At 40.4% G+C, this 21,287-nt stretch overlaps 2 protein-coding genes across 2 annotated transcripts in view; both read right to left on the reverse strand.

Annotated features, from left to right (window-relative positions):
- The window catches only part of LOC307066068 (membrane cofactor protein-like), a gene marked incomplete at both ends in the record, with an annotated part of 31,805 nt that extends 25,339 nt beyond the window's left edge, over window positions 1–6,466 (reverse strand). The window contains one exon of the mRNA XM_079723130.1: window positions 6,346–6,466. Coding sequence (XP_079579256.1) covers window positions 6,346–6,466 — 121 coding nt within the window. The remainder of the gene's footprint in view (window positions 1–6,345) is intronic.
- Window positions 6,467–7,053: 587 nt separating this feature from the next.
- The window catches only part of CR1 (complement C3b/C4b receptor 1 (Knops blood group)), a gene marked incomplete at both ends in the record, with an annotated part of 113,346 nt that continues 99,112 nt past the window's right edge, over window positions 7,054–21,287 (reverse strand). Inside the window, one exon of the mRNA XM_079723145.1 lies at window positions 7,054–7,139. Coding sequence (XP_079579271.1) covers window positions 7,054–7,139 — 86 coding nt within the window. The remainder of the gene's footprint in view (window positions 7,140–21,287) is intronic.

A 21,287-nucleotide genomic window follows, 5' to 3' on the forward strand; every position in this document is an offset into this window, starting at 1 on the left:
TAACAATGTGCAGTTTAGAATGTTTGCTTTGTCAACCAGTTGATCACAAGCTTTATACACTGTAGTAATTGAGTCCAATGTCACACATTTTTATAATCAAATTTCTTCTTTTGCTCAGAACATTGAATTTTTTTCCTATGAGGATTTTCAAAGTAAATGTCCCTAGCTCCAAAAAAATAACATCTTAACTTAGTTTTTTCTAAATAGTTTACAACATAATTATTATTAGGCTGTAATGCTATACTTTAACAATGGATGCTATTTCATAAAAAGATATGCTGAATTCAGAAAACTCCCCAGTGTTCCAGGTGAGCGTCAGGAAAGTGAAATAATGCTCTGCTGTGAATCAAGAAAAGTGTTCACTTTCTATACACTTGTAAAAATTGTGCAAGCACTTTCTACCTGCTTGCAAAATTTAAAATAACTCCCTGACACAAACACACGCCACACCCCTTCCCATGTGGTTCCCTTCAGAAAATCATGGTCTCTGACCCAAATTGGAACTTCCCGAAATCTGACCACCCCTCCCCTTCTCTCACTGTCCACACAACCTACTTTTAAACTTTCTTTGCTTCTTCAAAATGCAGGCTCTAACATCTAACATATCAATTTTATTTCTCAGTTCCCACTGATTTATAAGCCACTTAAATTATTTTCAAGTCATTAAGTAGCCTCCCTCTTGGTAAATTCACCCTAACACTCTCTCCCTCAGTAATTTTAATCACCCTGTCTACAACATCTGGAGCTACTGTTCATTCTCTCTTTGCTCCCTTGTGCCTGAAAAGCTCTTTTCCTTGGTTTCCAGGTAGCAAAACAGTCTGGTTTTCAGCCTGTCCTCTGGCTGCTCTTCCTTCTCTGTCTGATTGCATAATGTGACGTTCCTCATGGTTATTCTACGAGCTCTCCTTCTTTTCATTTTGCAAATCCCCCTGGGTCAGAATGTATACTCTCATGACATCATTACAACTGATGAGAGCTGCATCCCAAATCCCTCTCTCCATCCTAGATCTTAGCTGGGGTGCCAAGTCTATGTGTTCAACTGCCTCCCCACAGCTCCACTTGGAAAGTGTCACACTATCTCAAATAACATTATGAAGCCAGCAAACAAGATACATGGTTTCCACAACTGAAATGCCTGTTCCCTCTCTCTGTTTCCACCTTTACTTCTAATTCAAGCCACTATCATTTCGTATCTGGATTGCTACAAGAGTTTCTGAATAGGTCTCCTTACTGGTCTTGCCACCTTTCATTCAGTTCATTTTCACACTGCTACCAGAGTAATACTGATATGATACTAGGACCAAGGCCCTTCCAAGTCAGATATGTTTCAACGGCTCCCTGTTGCCCTCATGATAAGGTCTAAGGATCCCTGACATGACTAACAGAGCTTTAATATCCGCTCACTCTTGCACACTCTTCTAAGCCACATTCAATTCCACTAGTAGTGCCCATTAAATTACTCAACTTACTTTAGCACTCTAGACCTCCTTGCATCATATTACTTCAGCTTTGACCTGAGACCATGCCATTCCTCCCACCCACTCATCCTTCAGTTTCATCTCAGATGCCACTTCTTCCCAGAGGCTCTTGACATCTCTCACTCAAAGCACTGCATTAAGTGTCCTCATGGTGCCCCAATTTACTTCTTTCATAGCACTTTTCATACTGTAATTATTCATTGCTTATTTCCCTAGGAGACTGTAGCCTTTTTGAGAGCCATGTCTCATTCTTCACTGCATTTCTAGTTCCTAATGCCAGAGCTGAAGGAGCACTGTTATCAGTTTTATACATTCTTGGGTCAAAATTCAAATTTTTTACTGTTCAGCCAAACTGCTCCAGAAATATCTTCGAATCATCACTTTTTTCACTGCTGTTTCTGTTCCTATTTTCCATTTCTTTCATTCATTTATTTACAAACATTTCACTTTATGAGAATTTTTAATTTCTTTCATGCCAAAATATTTGTTTTAATATTTTATTATAAACCCATTTTATATGACTTCTATGTCTAGAAATAGTATTTTAATATTATTAAAAGTGAACTCCAAAGACTGTGGGTTATATTTTTTCCTAAAGATTAGCAATGAACAATTCTAGAACTTGTTTCTTTCTTTTTTTTTTTTTTGCGGTAGGCGGGCCTCTCACTGTTGTGGCCTCTCCCCTTGCGGAGCACAGGCTCCGGAGCACAGGCTCAGCGGCCATGGCTCACGGGCCTAGCCGCTCTGCGGCATGTGGGATCTTCCCAGACCGGGGCACGAACCCGTGTCCCCTGCATCGGCAGGCGGACTCTCAACCACTGCGCCACCAGGGAAGCCCTAGAACTTGTTTCTTAAAACAGTGGTGATATTAATCATTTTAGAAATAGCAAATTAAACCTGTGCCAATCATTATTTTAGCGTTTTTTAACTAAATTATCTTTCACAGTCTTCCTATGAGCTGTGTACTATTTCCCATTCTTTAAGATGAGCAATCTGAACCATGGTAAGGTGAAGTAACTTGCCCATGAATACACTCCCTGTAGGTAGCAGACCCAGGGTCAAGGCCAGGGAACCCGGTTCCACTACCCACATTGCTTTCCATCACTGTCTGTCATCTAGAACCCTCGTATGGTTATGACAACAACGTTTGTCTGCAATTTAGTCCTTAAGCAATGGTCTTCTACTGAGCCTGGGGAGATTAAAGCAAGCTTAGTTTAGATTTGCATTGTGTTAGTGAAAACGAAAGGCCTCAAGGTGCCCAAAAAGAACAGGTAATAACATCATAGTCTGATTTTTATGATAGTAATTTTTCATTCCTATCTGATTTTTATGATAGTAATTTTTCATTCCTAACTATCCTGTTCTTCCATAATAATTCACTCTGTGATCTACACCGCTGCCTTCCTCTTGCCTCCTTTGCCCTACTGCTGCCACACTGGGTAGCTAGGCAGTGTGTGACTGCCCCGAGCCATGTCACATCTCTGAGCCTTTGCTTGCACTGTTTTCTCTGCTCTGAACACCTTTCTTCCTGCTCAAAACTCCTTCAACTCTCGTCTTCCTTGACTTAATTCACTCAACATCTCCTCTAGGAAGTAGTCTCTGCTTCCCTGGGGAGGCACTGACCAGTCCCCTTCTCTTGTGTAAGCAGCTTTTTGTAGGAAAGAGCTTTTTGCAGGAGGTCCCTTTTGTCTTGTCACTTTAGCAAAGCTATACTTTAATTAACCTCTGGCCCAAGCACACCTTTCACATCTTTTGATCACACAATACTGTGCCTAACCTGTTGGTTCTCTTCTTAGATCAAAGAAATAGAAAGGAAGAATAATTAACAGATGATCAGATCTTTCCCCCAGCTTTCCCTTCAGTAACCTCGAGAGCAAACTGTGTGAAACAGATAACATCTAAAGAAATATCACAAGGAGTCGACAAGTGTGCAGGCAATGGGAGATGTCAATAAATATGATTCCCTATCTCAATGATTACCTGAGATTACTTCCCCTTTTTCCCCTAAAAAACTTTCATGGCCAAGCAGAATCTTCAGAGTTAGTTCTGGGACAGGAGTTTGCCTTCTCCCCAGATGCCAGCCTTCTGATTAAACCTTTCCATTCCTACCAGCACTTGTCTCTCAAGTATTGACTTTCTGAGCAGCGAGCAGCCAGACCTGAGTTCGGTAGCACTCGGACTCTCCTCTGCATGAATCTCTCAGCTCACCATCACGTGTCTTCATGTTTAACACATGATATTGTGGACTCCATTCAGCCGTGTGGCCACAACACCTCACAAAGTACATGCCTCATAGTCGCTATTCAAAACACTTTGGTTCTCAAAGTTACACCACTGTCAAACAGAAACCAATGGTAAAGAATACAGTATAATGAATCTAATATTGAAAATAATCATCTTAAAACTTTATGCACTGGAGAAAGATTTGACCACCTAATTTCTTTTGTTCTCTATCTCCCAGTATTATTGTAACCTAGCAATTGACCAATAAGGACTATTCTTCTTGCACTGTAATATGCAGAGTAAGAAACTAAGAAACTACTGTGTAAGCACTTATTGATCTTGGCTTCTTTCAAAAGAAAAGACCTAAAATAGCCAGAAGAGACCACCCATAAAAGGAAATTGTAGGTTTTGTCCCACAAAGCAGACTCATTCTGGAGGAATGAGACTGGTCCCTTCTGTGATCTCCTACCATTTGCCAACTACCTCTGAGATGGCAAGACCCCCAAGGCACAACACTGTTCAATTACAAAACCTTCTCCTCATGAGCTGCTTCAGCGCATGTTTATTATATCCACATACTTTCCCTGCCCAACATAGTGAGTTCTCATTTGTACCTTACCTAAGTTTCTTACCTATCCTGATTTTACCTTTCAACCTTAAACCTAACCTTGTTTTTCCTCCTCTTCATTTCTAGCTGTTATCTTCCCTGATACATCCTATTCATTTTACTTATCTATTTTCCTCTATTTTGAATAGTTTTCATCATCTCCTTCCACTTCTAGCTTTAAACCTATTCTAAACATTATTATTCTTTAAAAAATTCCTTTTAATTTTTTGTTAGCACTGCTGTTCCATCACCCACAACTCTCTTGCAGAGACATAAACTTTCAAAATGATCCGTAACAAGCAAGACTGGAGTATTGAGAGCCCTGAGGAGTCTACAGTCAGGAGAAGATAGATCCTTTCTGACCCCCAGCTGTCCCTGCCTTAGCTTTTTAGGCACCACAGAAAGTCCATCCTAAGCATGGCTCTTTAGAGAACCTTTCTCCTGGAAGCAAGAGAAGTTGTTCCTGGGCTCTAAGCCTCAGCCGAATGTTACCTTTAATTTTCTGGTACTTGATAGTTATACAATAATGTTGACACTGAGGCAAAAAAATGGGCATTTGAAACCACAAGTGTGACAAGACAGCCAAGATCTCTGCATTCTAGTGAGGAGAGAACAGAAAACATAGTTTGGGAGGGTGACTACCAGTTGGGGGGAATTGAGCTGAAGTGTGTGTGTCCACCGGAAACAGTGCGTCAGAGAAGGTCCCTCTGAGGGGATAACATCACAACTGACTTTGAAGAATAGGAAGGAGCCAATTATGCAAGAGGCAGAAGGAGAATGTTCCAAGGCCAAGGGAACAGCATGTACAGAAGGCAAGGGGCAGAGTTTGGCTTGTTTGATGAACAGAAAAGTCTTCCCTTCCACCAGTCACTTGTTAAATGCTGTCAGAGAATCATGCTCCTTTCCTCCTGGGTACTTCTCTTGGGTTATAACATATTCATTAGTATTATGTTTTGGCTACTGTCTACCACTCCCAATAAATTGTAGCAAATATTTTATTTTCTAACATGTGCCTGGCACTGGGGACCCAAGACCAGCACAGGACCTGGCATATAGAAGGCAAGTATTTGTTGAATGAATGTTGCTAAGAAAAAAATGCAGCATACAAACTGTAAATGTAATAGATCCTAAAAATAACTTGGACATGGAACCACACGTGTATATAAAGACAGAAGGAAATATACCAAAGTATTAAAAATGGTTGTCCTTTGATTGTGTATGTTTTATACAATAAGCATGCCTTTTTTGGGGTATATGTTTAAAGTATTTATTCGATTCAATGAAACACGGAAAAGAAAAAAAAAGTGAATGGGCCTCAGCTCTAGTTTATGAGCTGTATGGGAAAACCAGATGAACATAATTTATAGTTCATTTTCAGGCTACTCATTTTTCACTAGGTTTGGCTACCAATGTTTTTTAGGTTGCTTCGGTAAGCCCCATAGAAAGCAGCTTCCTCGTCCCACACTGGGCACCATTGGGCTGGCGACTTCCACAAAGCATACACCAGGGTACATTCCCCCAGGCTCCCCCAGCGGGGCACAAACACCCCCCACACAAGGCATCACCGGCCTAGAGAACATAAGGCAGCCCCTCCCCAAGGGCACAGCACCAGCCTCGCAGCATCCCCAGACACAGGGGCACTCAAGAGCAAGCCGTCCCCACCAGCACCGGGTCCCTGCTCCTGTTCCGACTTGGCTCAGTCCTGGAAACACCCTACAGACTTTTGCTAGGGACCCAGTTCGGCCCGGGGTAAACCCCGGCCGAGCCCACCACCCCTCACCGCTCAGTGCCCACCACCAAGCAAGCCTTCTCCTCGGCCACTACGTGGTCTCCACCCCGGTGCGTCCCCGCACAGCAAGACCCAGAACATTCCGGCCACGCCTTCAACACTAACTCCGCACAACCCCGGGCGGATCCAGCTTCGCGCCTCCGCCCGGAGCCAACAAGCAAAGCTCCCCCGGCCCTCGGTTCTGGCCTGCCTGCTCCCCGACCCACTCCAGTTCGCCGCCAGGGCGCACACTCTCTCCAGGCTCCTACCGGAGAATATGGGCAACGGGAGCACTAAGAACAGCAAAAGAATTCCGCCGCAGCACCAAGGAAAAGGGGGACTCTCTGGGCGGCCGGGAGGCGCCTGGCGAGGCGCGCAAGATGCCGTCATTTTCGGGGAAATCAGCGGGAAACCCGAGAGACCTTATAATAGCGTTAAGTTACCGGACGCAATAATCCCCGCATTCACAGAGTCATGTGCTGTCACGCAGGTGGGCGTGGCCTAGAACGCTGCAGGAGCGAAGGAGATGGCCTTGCGGGGCCAATGGGCGGGCTGAAAGGCGGGGCCTCGGCGCCAGGGGCGGAGCTTAGTCCTGGAGAGGCGGGGCGAGGCCCTTTCGCGGGGCTCACCCTCCCGGTGAGCGGGGAGCTTTGCGCCTCCTTCTTGTACCCGGACTGTCGCTGACTCCTCTGTCTGAAGACCTGAAGGAGAGCCGCGGCGGCTTGCGGGAAATGGCTGGCTCACCGCCTCTACGTAAACAGACTGTTACCAACCTACTCAGGAAGGGTGGAAAGGAATCAAGGGCCGGTGCGGTCATCACTGTCCCTTTTCCGGAAAGCTGGACTAAAGAATCAAGCGCATCGACCCGAAAATAGAAACCTAGAGCCCAGCCAGTGGGTCACTGTGGGGCAGACACCCCTCAGGACTCCAGTTTGGACCTGGGGCACTCCAGATGGTCCTGACACCTGGACCCTTGCTCAATCTTTAGCATTAGTCAGGCATAATTCGGGACAATAGTTGAGGTTTCCGTGGTTGAGCCTCTGCTTCTGAAGCCTCTCATAGCCTGATTTCAAAATCACGAAAGGTTTGGTCATTGTTCTCCCAACTGCTAAAGTCAATTAGCCTTCCCTGTGTTCCCAGGAAAGGACCCCTGGGAAGGTAAATTGTTAACACCGGGTCATTAGCATAATGGGTTCCAACGCTACAGGGCCTTTGTCCTTGAGCCACTAAATGTTTTATTGAAGATGAAATATACATGCATGAAAAAGGCAAGGACGGGGGTGCATTAAGTGCCAAATTTCTTGGAAGCAGTAAATGTCATTAGAGTTGGGAGGGGTAGGAATTGGTCAGCTGAAGTGGATAAGGGGGAGAACTTTTCTGTTGAAACGATCTTGCAAACAATGCTGGAACATTAACAATGAGCAAGATTTATTTGTAGAATTGTAAGTAAACCTGTATGACTAGTAAAAGAAATATAAAAGTAACCTGACTGGTATTAAAGAGCAAACAAAAGAAGTTGACATTTTCTTCTTATTAGTTGGCAAAGAATAAGAAGGTCAACCAATGTAAGTAAACATATTTGGGGAACCAGTACCCTCAAATTTTAGTATTTAACATAACTTTTCTGTATGTCAAAAGTTTTAAAATGGACATGACTTTTAAATCACCAGTTCCATTTAGAGTTTACCCCAAAGAAATCATCAGAGCAAAGCTGCATAGTTTTGCAAAAAAAATTTAAATCCATGTGTCTAGCAAAAATATTAAGGATTTTATGGTAGGTAGTTTATTGTTTAAAAAAAATCAATGTGAGAAACTATGATAAATTCCTGAGTGGAGAAAGCAGACTCCAAATCAGTGTGTACCTTTTTTCATTCCTTTTATTAAAACAAAAGTATATTGATACAGAGAGATTAGTTGGAAATATACCAAAATTAACCAATAGTTGATAGGATTATGGATATTTAATTTTCTTTGTGCTTTTCAGCTTTCTATACTGACACTATGTTACCTTTGGAATCAGGTAAAGAAAAAAATTTATTTACATCCAACCTATATTTCAATTGCTATTTCATTCATAGAATGGTGGGAATAGAACCTGTTATCACACAGAGTTAAGGTATGAGAGGATGGTGAGGAAATGGAAATTCTCCGTATACACTTCAAATGCATCATCTGGAATCACAAAACTATATATATATATTTTAAAATTAAAAAAATTTTTATTGGACTATAGTTGATTTACAATTTTGTGTTAGTTTCTGCTGTACAGCAAAGCAAATCAGTTATACATATACATATATCCACTCTTTTTTAGATTCTTTTCCCATATAGGTCATTACAGAGAATTGGGTAGAGTTCCCTGTGCTATACAGTAGGTCCTTATTAGTTAACTATTTTATGTATAGTAGTATGTATATGTCAATCCCAACCTGCCAATTTATCCCTTTCCCCCTTCTCCCCCATAACCATGTTTGTTTTTTACATCTGTGACTCTGCTTCTGTTTTGTAAGTTCATTTGTACCATTTTCTTAGATTCAAGATATAAGCGATATCATATGATATTTGTCTTTCTCTGACTTACTTCACTCAGTATGACAATCTCTAGGTTCATCCATGTTGCTGCAAATGGCATTATTTCATTCTTTTTTATGGCTGAGTAATATTCCATTGTACCACATCTTCTTTATCCGTTCCTCTGTCAATGGACATTTAGGCTGCTTCCAACAAAACTTTATATATTTTTCAACAATTTTATATGTGAGATGTACTAAAGCTATTCTGGGATGAACCAACCATGGAATTTCCTCTTCCTCCCAGACCAATACAATTTTTTGAATTCTTGGCAGAGCATATAAAACACAAAGTGTGGATGTGATGTAAAAAATATACACCTTAGTATTGGGGGTTATAAAATCCATAATTTTATAATTAAGTGGACAGTGAAAGGAAATGCAATGAGGGGGAATTATCATTTCTGTTAATTCTTTCAGTTACAAAGGAGTGATATAACAGAAATATTCTGTGGCTCACTGTTGGCATTTACTTATGAAAACAGAATTTATTTCTTCTGCAACTATTTGTACATAATATTGTATGTTAATAAGCTGAAAAAAAACTTTCCCGTTTATTTTTGGGCTTGAAAGTAAGGTTTTTTGGGTTTTTTTTTTTCCTCATGAGAAAATTTAAAAGGTAGGAAAAGAAGTAGACTAGCTTTTGCTAGATTAGATTCAAGGATTCGGGTTTTACTGGAACTTTGTTTCAGTGAAATTTCTGTACCTGGGGCTCATCAAATCATCCCAAATATAATCGAAGAGTTTCACATAGATTTCTTTAACTTATTTTGATTTGACCCAACTGAGGCTCCATTTGAAAGGTTCTAAGTCTTGTTCTCTATTTTTCTGGACAAGTTCCATGAGGCAGGGATAGTTTTCTTGCTGTATCTCCAGTGCTGAGACAATTCTAAACCTACACTAGGTGCATAATAAATACGCATTAAATACTGAATGAAATAAATGGGTATTGCTGTCAAGTGCATTTAACATGTTTCTGCCAGTCCTCCTCCAGTGCACATTTACCAAATGCTGGGAAGGTCCTGAGAGATTTTGATTTTAGTAATTTTAGCCACTAGGAACAAAGAAGGATTTGTCTCTGAAAGGATTTGTCTACAACTGTCTGCACAGAAAACTTTCCTAAATCAGGCATGGCAAGCTGACCTATGAAGTGGATCTACTGTCTACCCCTTAGCTTTGAGATCATTTTAGTGACTGAGTTCAAAGGGAGAGTACTGACTGTGAACTTCCTAAGGTGCTGAGAGGAACAGAACTCAAGAGTCGAGGCTTTGAGTGAAGTAGGGGCTTAAACACTAGTGGTTCCTCCAACTCTCCCTGAAGATTTTATCAAGCTGCCAGCAATAAAATGAGGAGAGAATGGAGAATACGATTGTTTGTAGACCAGGTTTTGAGCTATGTAGTAGCTCTCCTGTAAGCTTTAGGAATAGTGGTAAGGTAGAGGGAGGTGTCTGTGGATGTCATTAAACCTAGGGTGACTTCATTAAATAAAACAATGTTAGACGATCCTTTGCCTCCTAAATTGGTATATTTACATTTTGCTTTTCAGAGGTGAGGGTAGCAGCATGAAGGGTCCTGTGAATGTTCTCAGAAGAGGCTTTCACCTGTCATGGTGCTTTACAGGTTAGGTGTTTGTGAAAACCTGAAAGAGAATGGCTAAACAGGATGGTTAGGCCACCTATTTGAGGCTGGTCCTGGGAGCTCTGCCACCTCTACTTGTACCTGGTAGGCACCTGCCAGCAAATTGACCTTCTTACTTGGCTGTTAACCTCAAGAGCATTACTGTGGTGCCACATCCAACACAGGGATTCAGAACCCAGTCAAGTACAGAAAGGAAGGCATTTCTCATAAGGATCACATACTCATTTTGTTTCCTCTTGGCTTTTGAAATCTTTACACAGTAAATATATTACAAACCATATTCCACAAGTTGATTTACAAAGATAAAATCTCTTATTCCTTTCTTATTATAATGCTGAGACAAATTACATTTAAACTTCATGTACTTTAACTTACATCTCACATTTAACTGTAGAAAAAGGCAAGTGAAACAAAATATTAGAATGTTAGCACTAGGTATACCTTTGGAGATCAATTGGTCCAGCCCCTGCTTTTCAGATGAAATATATAAGGTCAGAAGTGAACAGAAGTGCTCAGTAATACAAGTTAAGCAATATAGTATTTTACCCATAATTAGTAATGTGAAGAAAAAAAATGTTGCCTGCTATTTCAGTTCTGCAAGGATTAAGCCATTAGCTACTGCAGTTGCTCATGGACAGTACACCCCGAGGGGAATTCAAGATGGAGAAAAACAGGAAGTATGTTGTGCTTTGGATATATAGGCCCCTAGATAGTTAAGATGCATATCTAAGGAAAAATATCTTTCATACTTAGAAAAGCAATAAAATCATTAACTTGAGATGTCTGTTCTTTGGGATTAGCAGTAATCTTTTGATGTTCAACTACATGTCTGCTTTTTTTTCCAGCAAAAAATTCATGTATATCCTGACTGCTGCCTTACCTCCTCAGAGCCATTCCTCAGAGCTGAGAGACTGATTCCTGGGCTGTAGTCCTCAGAAATGTCCCAGAATAAAACTTAACTCACAACTTTTACCTTGTGAGTTTTTCTTTCAGTGGACAGTATATACATTATTACATAGTATATATATAGTTAATATATACATAATTTAAACACATATCTCCCATAAATAACTGATGTTTACAGAAACGCACAGATTTCTTGCAGTTAGAAAGTCACGCACATCAAATATTTTTTAATCACATTATTCACTGACATACTCCATTCTGGGGGGGAAAAAAGAAATGAGAATTTTTTTCTTGTGATGGGAAATTTTGATTGTAAGAATGGTTGATTCCCAAGCAATTGATTTCTAGTTCTCCTTTAAAATTTACTTCCTCAGAAACCCAAGAAATAATAGAGATTGCTAAAATTTTAACTAAGCAAAACATTGAGCAACTTTTCATATTTTCAGGGGCTACTTGTCTTTTGTTTTGTTGACGTAGGTGTATGTCCTTTGCCTGTATTTTGTGAGGTGAGCAGCGGTTGTCTTTGAATTTTTAAGTCTCAAGCCATTTACCCTTTGCTTGTAATATAAGTTACAATTTTTTCTTTCATTTTTCTTTGCTTATACTGTTTTATTTTTCTATCTTGTATGATTTTAAATTGAAAGTCAAGTTGATGTCCAGTTCACTCCTTATATTTATCAAGGTAAATGTGGAAGAATATACTTTAAAACCCAGAATTACACAGAAATTAGCAGTAGTCTTATACAAATCTATTGTTAAATATCCAGAAAGATTTGATATTTTTTAGAGATCATTAGAGTGGCTGATAATATTATACCAAATAAAGTTTTGATCTATAAGGATGTGGATGCATTAAAGATTCCAGGGCTACTTATTTAGAAGGTGTCAGTACATGTTTATTGTAGGGGAATAAAATGTGCCACCTGGAAATGTGTCTCATTGGCATGAGGATTATTAGGCTGATTATTATTTTTTTTAAGTAAAGTTATTTATTTATTTTTGGCTGCACTGGATCTTCGTTGCTGTGCGCGGGCTTTCTCTAGTTACGGTGAGTGGGGGCTACTCTTCGTTGTGGGCTTCTCATTGTGGTGGCTTCTCTTGTTGCAGAGCACGGGCTCTAAGCGCATCAGCTTTAGTAACTGTGGCATGCAGGCTCAGTAGCTGTGGCTCGCAGGCTCTAGAGCGCAGGCTCAGTAGTTGTGGTGCATGGGCTTAGTTGCTCCACGGCATGCGGGATCTTCCCGGACCAGGGCTCGAACCCATGTCCCCTGCGTTGGCAGGCAGATTCTTAACCACTGCACCACCAAGGAAGCCCTAGGCTGATTATTTTTAAGAAACAGAAAGCTCAGGAAGTTTTTCCTTGTTACCACCCTGTTAGCTGCTTAAAAATTTTAGATAAAGTGATTGTTCCTGGAATAGGACTATATCCAGAGATATGTGCAAAGAATATGGGCTGAAGTGGTGGGAGCGGTGTGGCGGGGGGAGGGGGGGGAACTTGGCAGGGCCTAGAGGTCAGTCTACTCTGAGTCTCATTGTCTCTGCCTGGCCCAGCAAGCATTTTTCAAACATTTGTTTTTCCACCTCCATGTAAATTACCTTCCTCCCCTTTAAAGTCCCAAACCACTACCCCCAACATCCTCCTTCGTCTTTAGCTGAAAATGGTATTTAAGGGGAGTGCTCTGACTATTTTGGGAGTTACTCAGTTTTCCTGGGTTTCTCCCACATAAACATGTTATTAAAATTGGTTTGATTTTCTCCTGTTAATCTGTCTGATGTCAATTTAATTCTTAGACCAGCTATAAGAATTTCCAGAGGGAAATTTTCCCTCCCTGACATTATTAGCTTGATAAATTATTAAAAGTCATGCTTTTTTAGTTAATTTAGTGTATTCTGAATGGATACAAAAGTAAGCTAGTTACTTTTATGATAAAAATTATTTTTATTTAAATTTTAGTAGTTTTAAATTAATAACATAGGTCAAAGCGCTTTTGAAATAGAGCTTAGGAAATATCCAAAGCTTAATTTTTTTTCCAGCTATTTCTCTTGAATAGTCTTGACCCATCTCCCCTATAATCATTTAATACCTTTTTAAAAAATTTTATTTACTTATTTGGCTGTGCTCTGTCTTTAGTTACAGCACGTAGGATCTTCATTGCCTCTTCGTTGCGGCGTGCGGGATCTTTGGTTGTGGCATGCAGGCTCTTTGTTGTGGCATGCGGGATCTAGTTCCCTGACCAGGGATCCAGCCTGGGCCCCCTGCATTGGGAGCATGGAGTCTTAACCGCTGGACCACCAGGGAAGTCCCAATGCCTTTTTAATAAACAGAAATTAATGTATTTTTCTTTGAGAAAGTGAAAACTGATATACTGTACATTCTTCTCCAAACTGTCTAAAATGAGTGGATTCTATTCAATAAAAAAGAAAGTATTTAAGAAAGAGAAACATATGTGTATAAAGAAACATATATAAAGATTAGCAGAACATGAATTAAAATATTAACAATGGTTACCACTGGGTAGTAAAATTAATGTGACTTTTCTTCATATCTTCCCCTGCATTTTCCAAATTTGCCCTAATGAGCCCATTCTTATTATAAACATTTGAAAAAAAAATGACCAACTTACAAACAGAAATCATAGGCAACACTTTTTTTCTTTAAATAGTTAGACTATTTATAAAATCCTAAGTGTAGTTTTCCCCTGACTAGATAATGTGCGCTTTCCGCACAAGAGAAGAGGGTGAAGGGGTGACTGTAATCCAAGCTAAGAAGAGGGTGCTTCACTAGGTACTGGGAGAGCTTCAGCATCTTCAAGTGCACATGTTTGCATCTCTGTGAAGTCACTTCAAAGATTTTATGAGTCTCAGATCTTATTCTGTTGAAATGAATTGGCTCCTTCCCAATCAACATTTTAATTGGAGGTGTTCTCCAGCTTTATAGTACTTTGTCAAGGAAGGACACTGAAATAACAAGATATTTTTATTTAGATGACAGCGTGGTCAACAACTGAACTACCCAGAATTTATATGCTGATAATCATGATGCTAGCATTGTACATAAATTACAAGTTTTAAAAGAAGTGTTTACTTGGACTTCCCTGGTGGCACAGTGGTTACAAATCCACCTGCCAATGCAAGGGACACAGGTTCGAGCCCTGGTCTGGGAAGATCCCACATGCCATGGAGCAACTAAGCCCATGCGTCACAACTACTGAGCCTGTGCTCTAGAGCCCGTGAACCACAACTACTGATCCTACACACCTAGAGCTCATGCTCCACAACAAGAGAAGCCGCCACAATGAGAAGCCTGCGCACGGCAACAAAGAGTAGCCCCCGCTCACCAGAACTAGAGAAAAGCCCATATGCAGCAACAAAGACCCAACACAGCCATAAATAAATAAATAAATAAATAAATAAATAAATAAAAGAAGTGTTTACTGTCCTCTGTTGTGGCTGCTGTGTCGGGCACAAAAAAGTATAGCATTGCCAACTACCATCTGGCACTTGCCATCTACCTCTACAAGGATTAAATCATGAGCTGCTGCAGCTGCTGACTTTCGACATCCCCTGAAAGGAGTTCAGGGTGGAGATCGGGAATGAGGCACTCTGTGCTTTGGAAAAAACTGGCAGAACAGGCCTTCAGATAGTTAGATATTTTCAGGAGAAGATTATACGAGATTTTATTTTTATTCTTGCATCTCCTCCTATCTAGGTAAGTACTAAAAGTTTTCATGATGTCTGCTCCTTGTAACTAGCAGCAACCTTCACAAGACTAGCAGCAACCTTCTGCAAAAATGTGGGCTTGACTGCATATATCCCCCCACCGCCAAAATCACATATATACTGACCTTCCCCACTACTCTTTGTAGCGATTTCTCAGAGATATCTGAATGCTGTCTCCCGGGTTATAGTCCTCATTTTGCCCCAAATAAAACTTAACTCACAACTCTCACGTTGTGCGTTCTTTTCAGTCGACATCATAAATCGATAAGAGACTAACAATAACTTGACCTTTCCTCATTGCTTCTTTTGTCAAAGGAAGAGTTCTCAAAATTGAGCAACTGGGCTTCCCTGGTGGTGCAGTGGTTAAGAATCTGCCTGCCAGTGCAGGGGGCACGAGTTTGAGCCCTGGTCCGGGAAGATCCCACATGCCGTAGAGCAACTAAGCCTGTGCACCACAACTACTGAGCCTGCGCTCTAGAGCCTGCGAGCCACCAACTACTGAGCCCATGTGCCACAACTACTGAAACCCATGTGCCTAGAGCCCGTGCTCTGCAACAACAGAAGCCACCGCAATGAGAAGCCTGTGCACTGCAGCGAAGAGTAGCCCTTGCTCGCTGCAACTAGAGAAAGCCCCGCGCACAGCAACGAAGACCCAACGCAGCCAAAAATAAAAAAAAGAATTGAGCAACTAAATAAAAAGAGCCTCATTCTGGAACACACACAGGTCCCTCATAACACAAAAAATGATTCCTTGAGTCTCTTTTCTGATTGATGGTTTTGTTAGAGGAAATAAACAGGAGCTCGAGGTTTGGAGGAGGGTCAGCTTCAGATAGCATGTCCTCCTCCCCTACTCGCAGTAAGATCGAAAGAAGTTACTGTATAGTTCAAGATATCCAAATGCTCCCTTGGCCATGCTGAAGCCTCTCTTGTTTCTCAAGGCCAGGAACACTGTTCTTGTACTAATGGACACCCCTGATGAGGCTCATCAGCTCACCTGTCACTTGCAGTTATTACTGCCACTGAATCCCTCATCATTGTTCTCCTTCCACCTCACAAGACTTCCCAACATCATGTGTTAACTGCATCATTGAATATTCTCATGTCCTTTAACATGGCGCTGTGACACTGGAGATGGCTATATTGCCCCCTCTGCCCCTGCACCTGGTCTGGGTGCACAGGTCTTAATTTTTTACAGACTCTAACTCACTCCTTGTCAACCATATGTTGCCACAAATGATTAACCTTACTCCTGTGAAATAGTGTGGCCAAAATTCCAATTTTAAAAGGGAAATTTGAGACAATGTCATTAAGGAATTCCTACCTGTTTTTAAAAAGGCGATCAACGGTCAATGTGCACAGATTGAGATGCACCTTGAGTAAATGCTTGGGTTCCAAAAGAAAAAGAAAAGCTTACTATTCTCAAAGGTTCATAGCATAAATGCACAAAAATGTAGGAAAGCTTTGAAAAGAAACTGCCTGTGCAGAGCACTGAGAGTCATCACCCCAAAATCACTGGAAACAACAATCCAAGAAAAAAACCACAAAGGCGTTTCCAGCTCCTGAAGTACATTCCATCTCCTTTGGTATCAGTGATCCAACGAGTGCCATAGCATATTCAAATCCTACTTTCATTTTCAACATTTGAGTTGTTGAAAACGTTTTGAATTCAGTTTATGTATTAGGTACCTGATATTTTCCTGATTTGTTTGCAGAGTATGAGGATGGACACCACTGCCTTCTTTGGGATGCAAATGGATAACTGCTTCTTTCAAGTTTTCATCTGTATTGTTGCTAATTGACAATGGAGAAAAATAGGAAAAATATTTTAAATATATAACTTTCAGTGTTGAAAGAAATTAGTAGCTTTCATTTTGAAATTTAGGCCATACTTTGCTTCAAGTTTCTCAAATCTTTGAAGATATCTAAAAAGAAAAAAAACAAATCCCACATTTCAAGTCTAAGTAAAAACTTGCATTAGGAAATAATAATAAAACCATCCTATATATTGTGTCAGAAGATTCTAAATTGCTTATAGACAAGTGTCCATACTTAAAATAACACATTTCACTATTTCCAATGTAATTTTGATTAGTAAATATTGCTCACCACAATACTGTGACATTTAGTTAGGCTTCACAATGTGAATGGCTTTGCACTGCAATTTTACACAAGGCTTCTTTCTTTCCGTGTAGCGAAGATGTAAGTTTTGTTTTCTGTACCGTTAATACCCACAGTTAGGAGAGCAGCAGTAGTTGTCATGAAGGTATATGAGAACTGACAGTATATAGAAGTACTTAATTACTTTTAAATGTCAATAATAACAATCATGTGTAGATAACAATAAATAGAGTTAACTTTTCTGACATTCACCATATGTGAGAACCTGTGTTAAGAGAGGTAGAATCTATTATTTACCCTATTTTGTAGGGAAGGAAAGTAGAGTTTAGACAGGATATGTACCTTGTTGAGGGTCTCATAGTAGTAAGTGAGTGTGAACACAGGTCTTACCTATTGCAAAGCCCAGGGTCTTACCGGGTATGCTCCTCTGCCTTTGTGGGTCATTTAATCAGCACTTCACTTTACATAAATGAAATGATGAATCATACAATACTAGTACCTTTAGATTTCAAGTCTAGCTTGGCATTAGGGATTTAAGAATGGAAGCACAAAGAGTTCACTCACTCCACCACTTCCCAGTACTTCCTCATTATTCCTCTTTACCCTCTCATGGAGGTTAGATGGTGGCACCACTTGAGACCAAGAGGAGACTGTGAGTCAGGAGCAAAGTGTCCGCAGGATGAAGAAGGGCAACTTGAGATTCACGCATGAGGAAGCATAGAGGGCTGGACAGCCACGTTGGATGGGCGTCCAAGGAGCAGTGACTAGGTGGTTAGGTGAGTAATGGCCTGAAAGTGGTCTTGGATGCTGAGTGGTACATGGGGCGTGAGAGGATACAACCTTAGTGAGTATGTGTTCAAAGAATGGCTGTGCAAGTGGTTGATGGTGGCTAATGTGAATAGAGGGTAATGCAGCGAGCCTTTCCAGAGAGCGGCCTTAATAACTCTGAACTCTACACATAATACTAATGAAGACTTCAGGCTTTATCTGAATGTGGACAAGGGGCTGTCTTGTATAGAAATTGGAGCGAATCAGAGGCAAAAACAACAGGTAAGGATTACTGGGCTCTGAATGGAGGAATCTATTATTTCTCAGAAATCAGTGCATGACTTATCTTGATTAAAATTTGTCACAAATTATTGAGGTAGTAAATACATAGTAAAATAACAAGTGTGCAGATAAGACCTTTTTTTTAAAAAAAGAACTAGTGAAATGTCAATCCAGTGAGGTTATATCACAGAAAAAAACCTTGCATGAACAAATAGGAAAATTGTCACTAAACCTTAATAAGACAGAGGCCCTTACAGAAATATTATAGTTCTCTTGTAGGCTAATAACTCAAAATAGAGTGAAAAATGAGAGTTTGCCTACCATTCTCTAGAAAGATACTCATTATAGCAGAGTAGCTAAGACAAATCCAATAAAATAGAGGGAGAAAAAAAGAATTATTGAAATAAAGAGGAAGTATTTCAACCCTGTACTATACACAATTCTAGATACTGAAATTCAGTGATACAAAATCAGATTCAGAAATGGGCAAAGAAAATTATCAACAGAATGTGTGAAAGGGTTCATGATTTTGCTTCAGATAACTCGGACTAGAGCCTTAACTCTTAACAACTTCCCACTGATATGATTTTAAGCAAGTCACTGAATTTCTCTGCATCTCAGAGGCTTCTCTGCTTTGGGATAATAATATTATTAGGTCTATCTACTTCACAGAATTGCTTTGAGGGCCAAAGAAGACCACAAATGGTAAAGCATTTTGTAAACAACATGTTAGCTATTGCTATTTTTACTACTAGTCTTGACTACTGTAGAAGTGGAGATCAAAAGTCATTAAGTAAAAATTATTTTGAGTCCCTTGTAGGTAGGTGGTCCCTGTTCACAAGTAGCTCATTGTCTGTGGAGGGGCATAGTGAGGAGTGTAGTGGAGATCAAGAAGACAAGAGAGAATTTAAAGAGTGTGAGAAAGGACAATTCAGGGAGAGGCAGGGAATGGCTAGATTGTTTGCAAGAAGTTCTAATGTGATACTTTGGTTTTTTTAAACTTTATATTGGCATCCTCTGTGCATATCAAAACTACAATTTCTGTAAAGCTTCTTTAGGAGACTGTATTTGTTTAGAACGTTTACTATAGAAAACTGTTCATTCAAAGTTCAAACTGTTTCTCCTGGATATAGTTTGCTCGTATCTCATTGACTTTGACCACACTGATTTTGTTATAATTAAATCAACTAGTACACAAGCTGTGTATGTTCTATTCCCAGTCAAAAACATTTATTGGGCTTCCCTGGTGGCACAGTGGTTGAGTCCACCTGCTGATGCAGGGGACACAGGTTCGTGACCCAGTCCGGGAAGATCCCACATGCCACAGAGCGGCTGGGCCCGTGAGCCATGGCCGCTGAGCCTGTGCGTCGGGAGCCTGTGCTCCGCAATGGGAGAGGCCACAACAGTGAGAGGCCCGCATACCACATAAAAAACAAACAAACAAAAAACCCCCCCAAAAACCCCATTTCTTTATTTAGGTCTGAATCCTTGCAAGGTTTTGGCAAGTTTAAAAAATAAATGGTGTTTATAAAAGATTATTATTAGTTTTTTTAAATTTTATTTATTTATTTATACAACAGCTTCTTACTAGTCATCAATTTTATACACATCAGTGTATACATGTCAATACCAATCTCCCAATTCATCACACCAATCCCCGCCCACCTCCGCTGCTTTCCCCCCTTGGTGTCTGTATGTTTTCCCTCTACTTATGAGTCTCAATTTCTGCTCTGCAAACTGGTTCATCTGTACCACTTTCTAGGTTCCAAATATATGCGTTAATATACGTTATTTGTTTTTCTCTTTCTGACTTACTTCACTCGGTATGACAGTCTCTAGATGCATCCACGTCTCCACAAATGACCCAATTTTGTTCCTTTTTATGGCTGAGTAATATCCCATTGTATATATGTACCACAACTTCTTTATCCATTTGTCTGTCAGTGGGCATTTAGGTTGCTTCCATGACCGGGCTATTGTAAATAGTGCTGCAATGAACATTGGGGTGCATGTGTCTTTTTGAATTACGGTTTTCTCTGGGTATATGCCCAGTAGTGGGATTGCTGGATAATATGGTAATTCAATTTTTAGTTTTAATTTTATTTTTTTGCAGTACGCAGGCCTCTCACTGTTGTGGCCTCTCCCCTTGCGGAGCATAGGCTCCGGACACGCAGGCTCAGCGGCCATGGCTCACAGGCCCAGCGGCTCCACAGCATGTGGGATCTTCCCGGACCGGGGCACGAACCCGTATCCCCTGCATCGGCAGGCGGACTCCCAACCACTGTGCCACCAGGGAAGCCCCAATTTTTAGTTTTTAAAGGAACCTCCATACTGTTCTCCATAGTGGCTGTATCAATTTACATTCCCACCAACAGTGCAAGAGGGTTTTCTTTTCTCCACACCTTCTCCAGTATTTGATATTTGTAGATTTTCTGATGATACCCATTGTCTGAAGTGATACCTCATTGTACTTTTGATTTGCATTTCTCTAACAATTAGTGATGTTGAGCAGCTTTTCATGTGCCTCTTGGCCATTTGTATGTCTTCTTTGGAGAAATGTCTATTTAGGTCTTCTGCCCATTTTTGGATTGGGTTGTTTGTTTCTTTAATATTGAGCTGCATGAGCTGTTTATATATTTTGGAGTTTAATCCTTTGTCTGTTGATTCATTTGCAAATATTTTCTCCCATTCTGAGGGTTGTCTTTTCATCTTCTTTATGGTTTCCTTTGCTGTGCAAAAGCTTTGGAGTTTCATTAGGTCCCATTTGTTTATTTTTGTTTTTATTTCCATTACTCTAGGAGATGGATCAAAAAATTTGTTGCTGTGATTTATGTCAAAGAGTGTTCTTCCTATGCTTTCCTCTAAGAGTTTTATAGTGCCCGGTCTTACATTTAGGTCTCTAATCCATTTTGAGTTTATTTTTGTGTATAGTGTTAGGGAGTGTTCTAATTTCATTCTTTTACATGTAGCTGTCCAGTTTTCCCAGCATCATTTATTGAAGAGGCTGTCTTTTCTCCATTGTATATCCTTGCCTCCTTTGTCATACGTTAGTTGACCATAGGTGTGTGGGTTTACCTCTGGGCTTTCTATCCTGTTGCATTGATCTATATTTCTGTTTTTGTGCCAGTACCATATTGTCTTGATTACTGTAGCTTTGTAGTATAGTCTGAAGTCAGGGAGTTTGATTCCTCCTGCTCCGCTTTTTTCCC

This window comes from Hyperoodon ampullatus (genome assembly GCF_949752795.1).
Source record: "Hyperoodon ampullatus genome assembly, chromosome: 2".
NCBI classification, from domain to species: Eukaryota; Metazoa; Chordata; class Mammalia; order Artiodactyla; family Ziphiidae; genus Hyperoodon; species Hyperoodon ampullatus.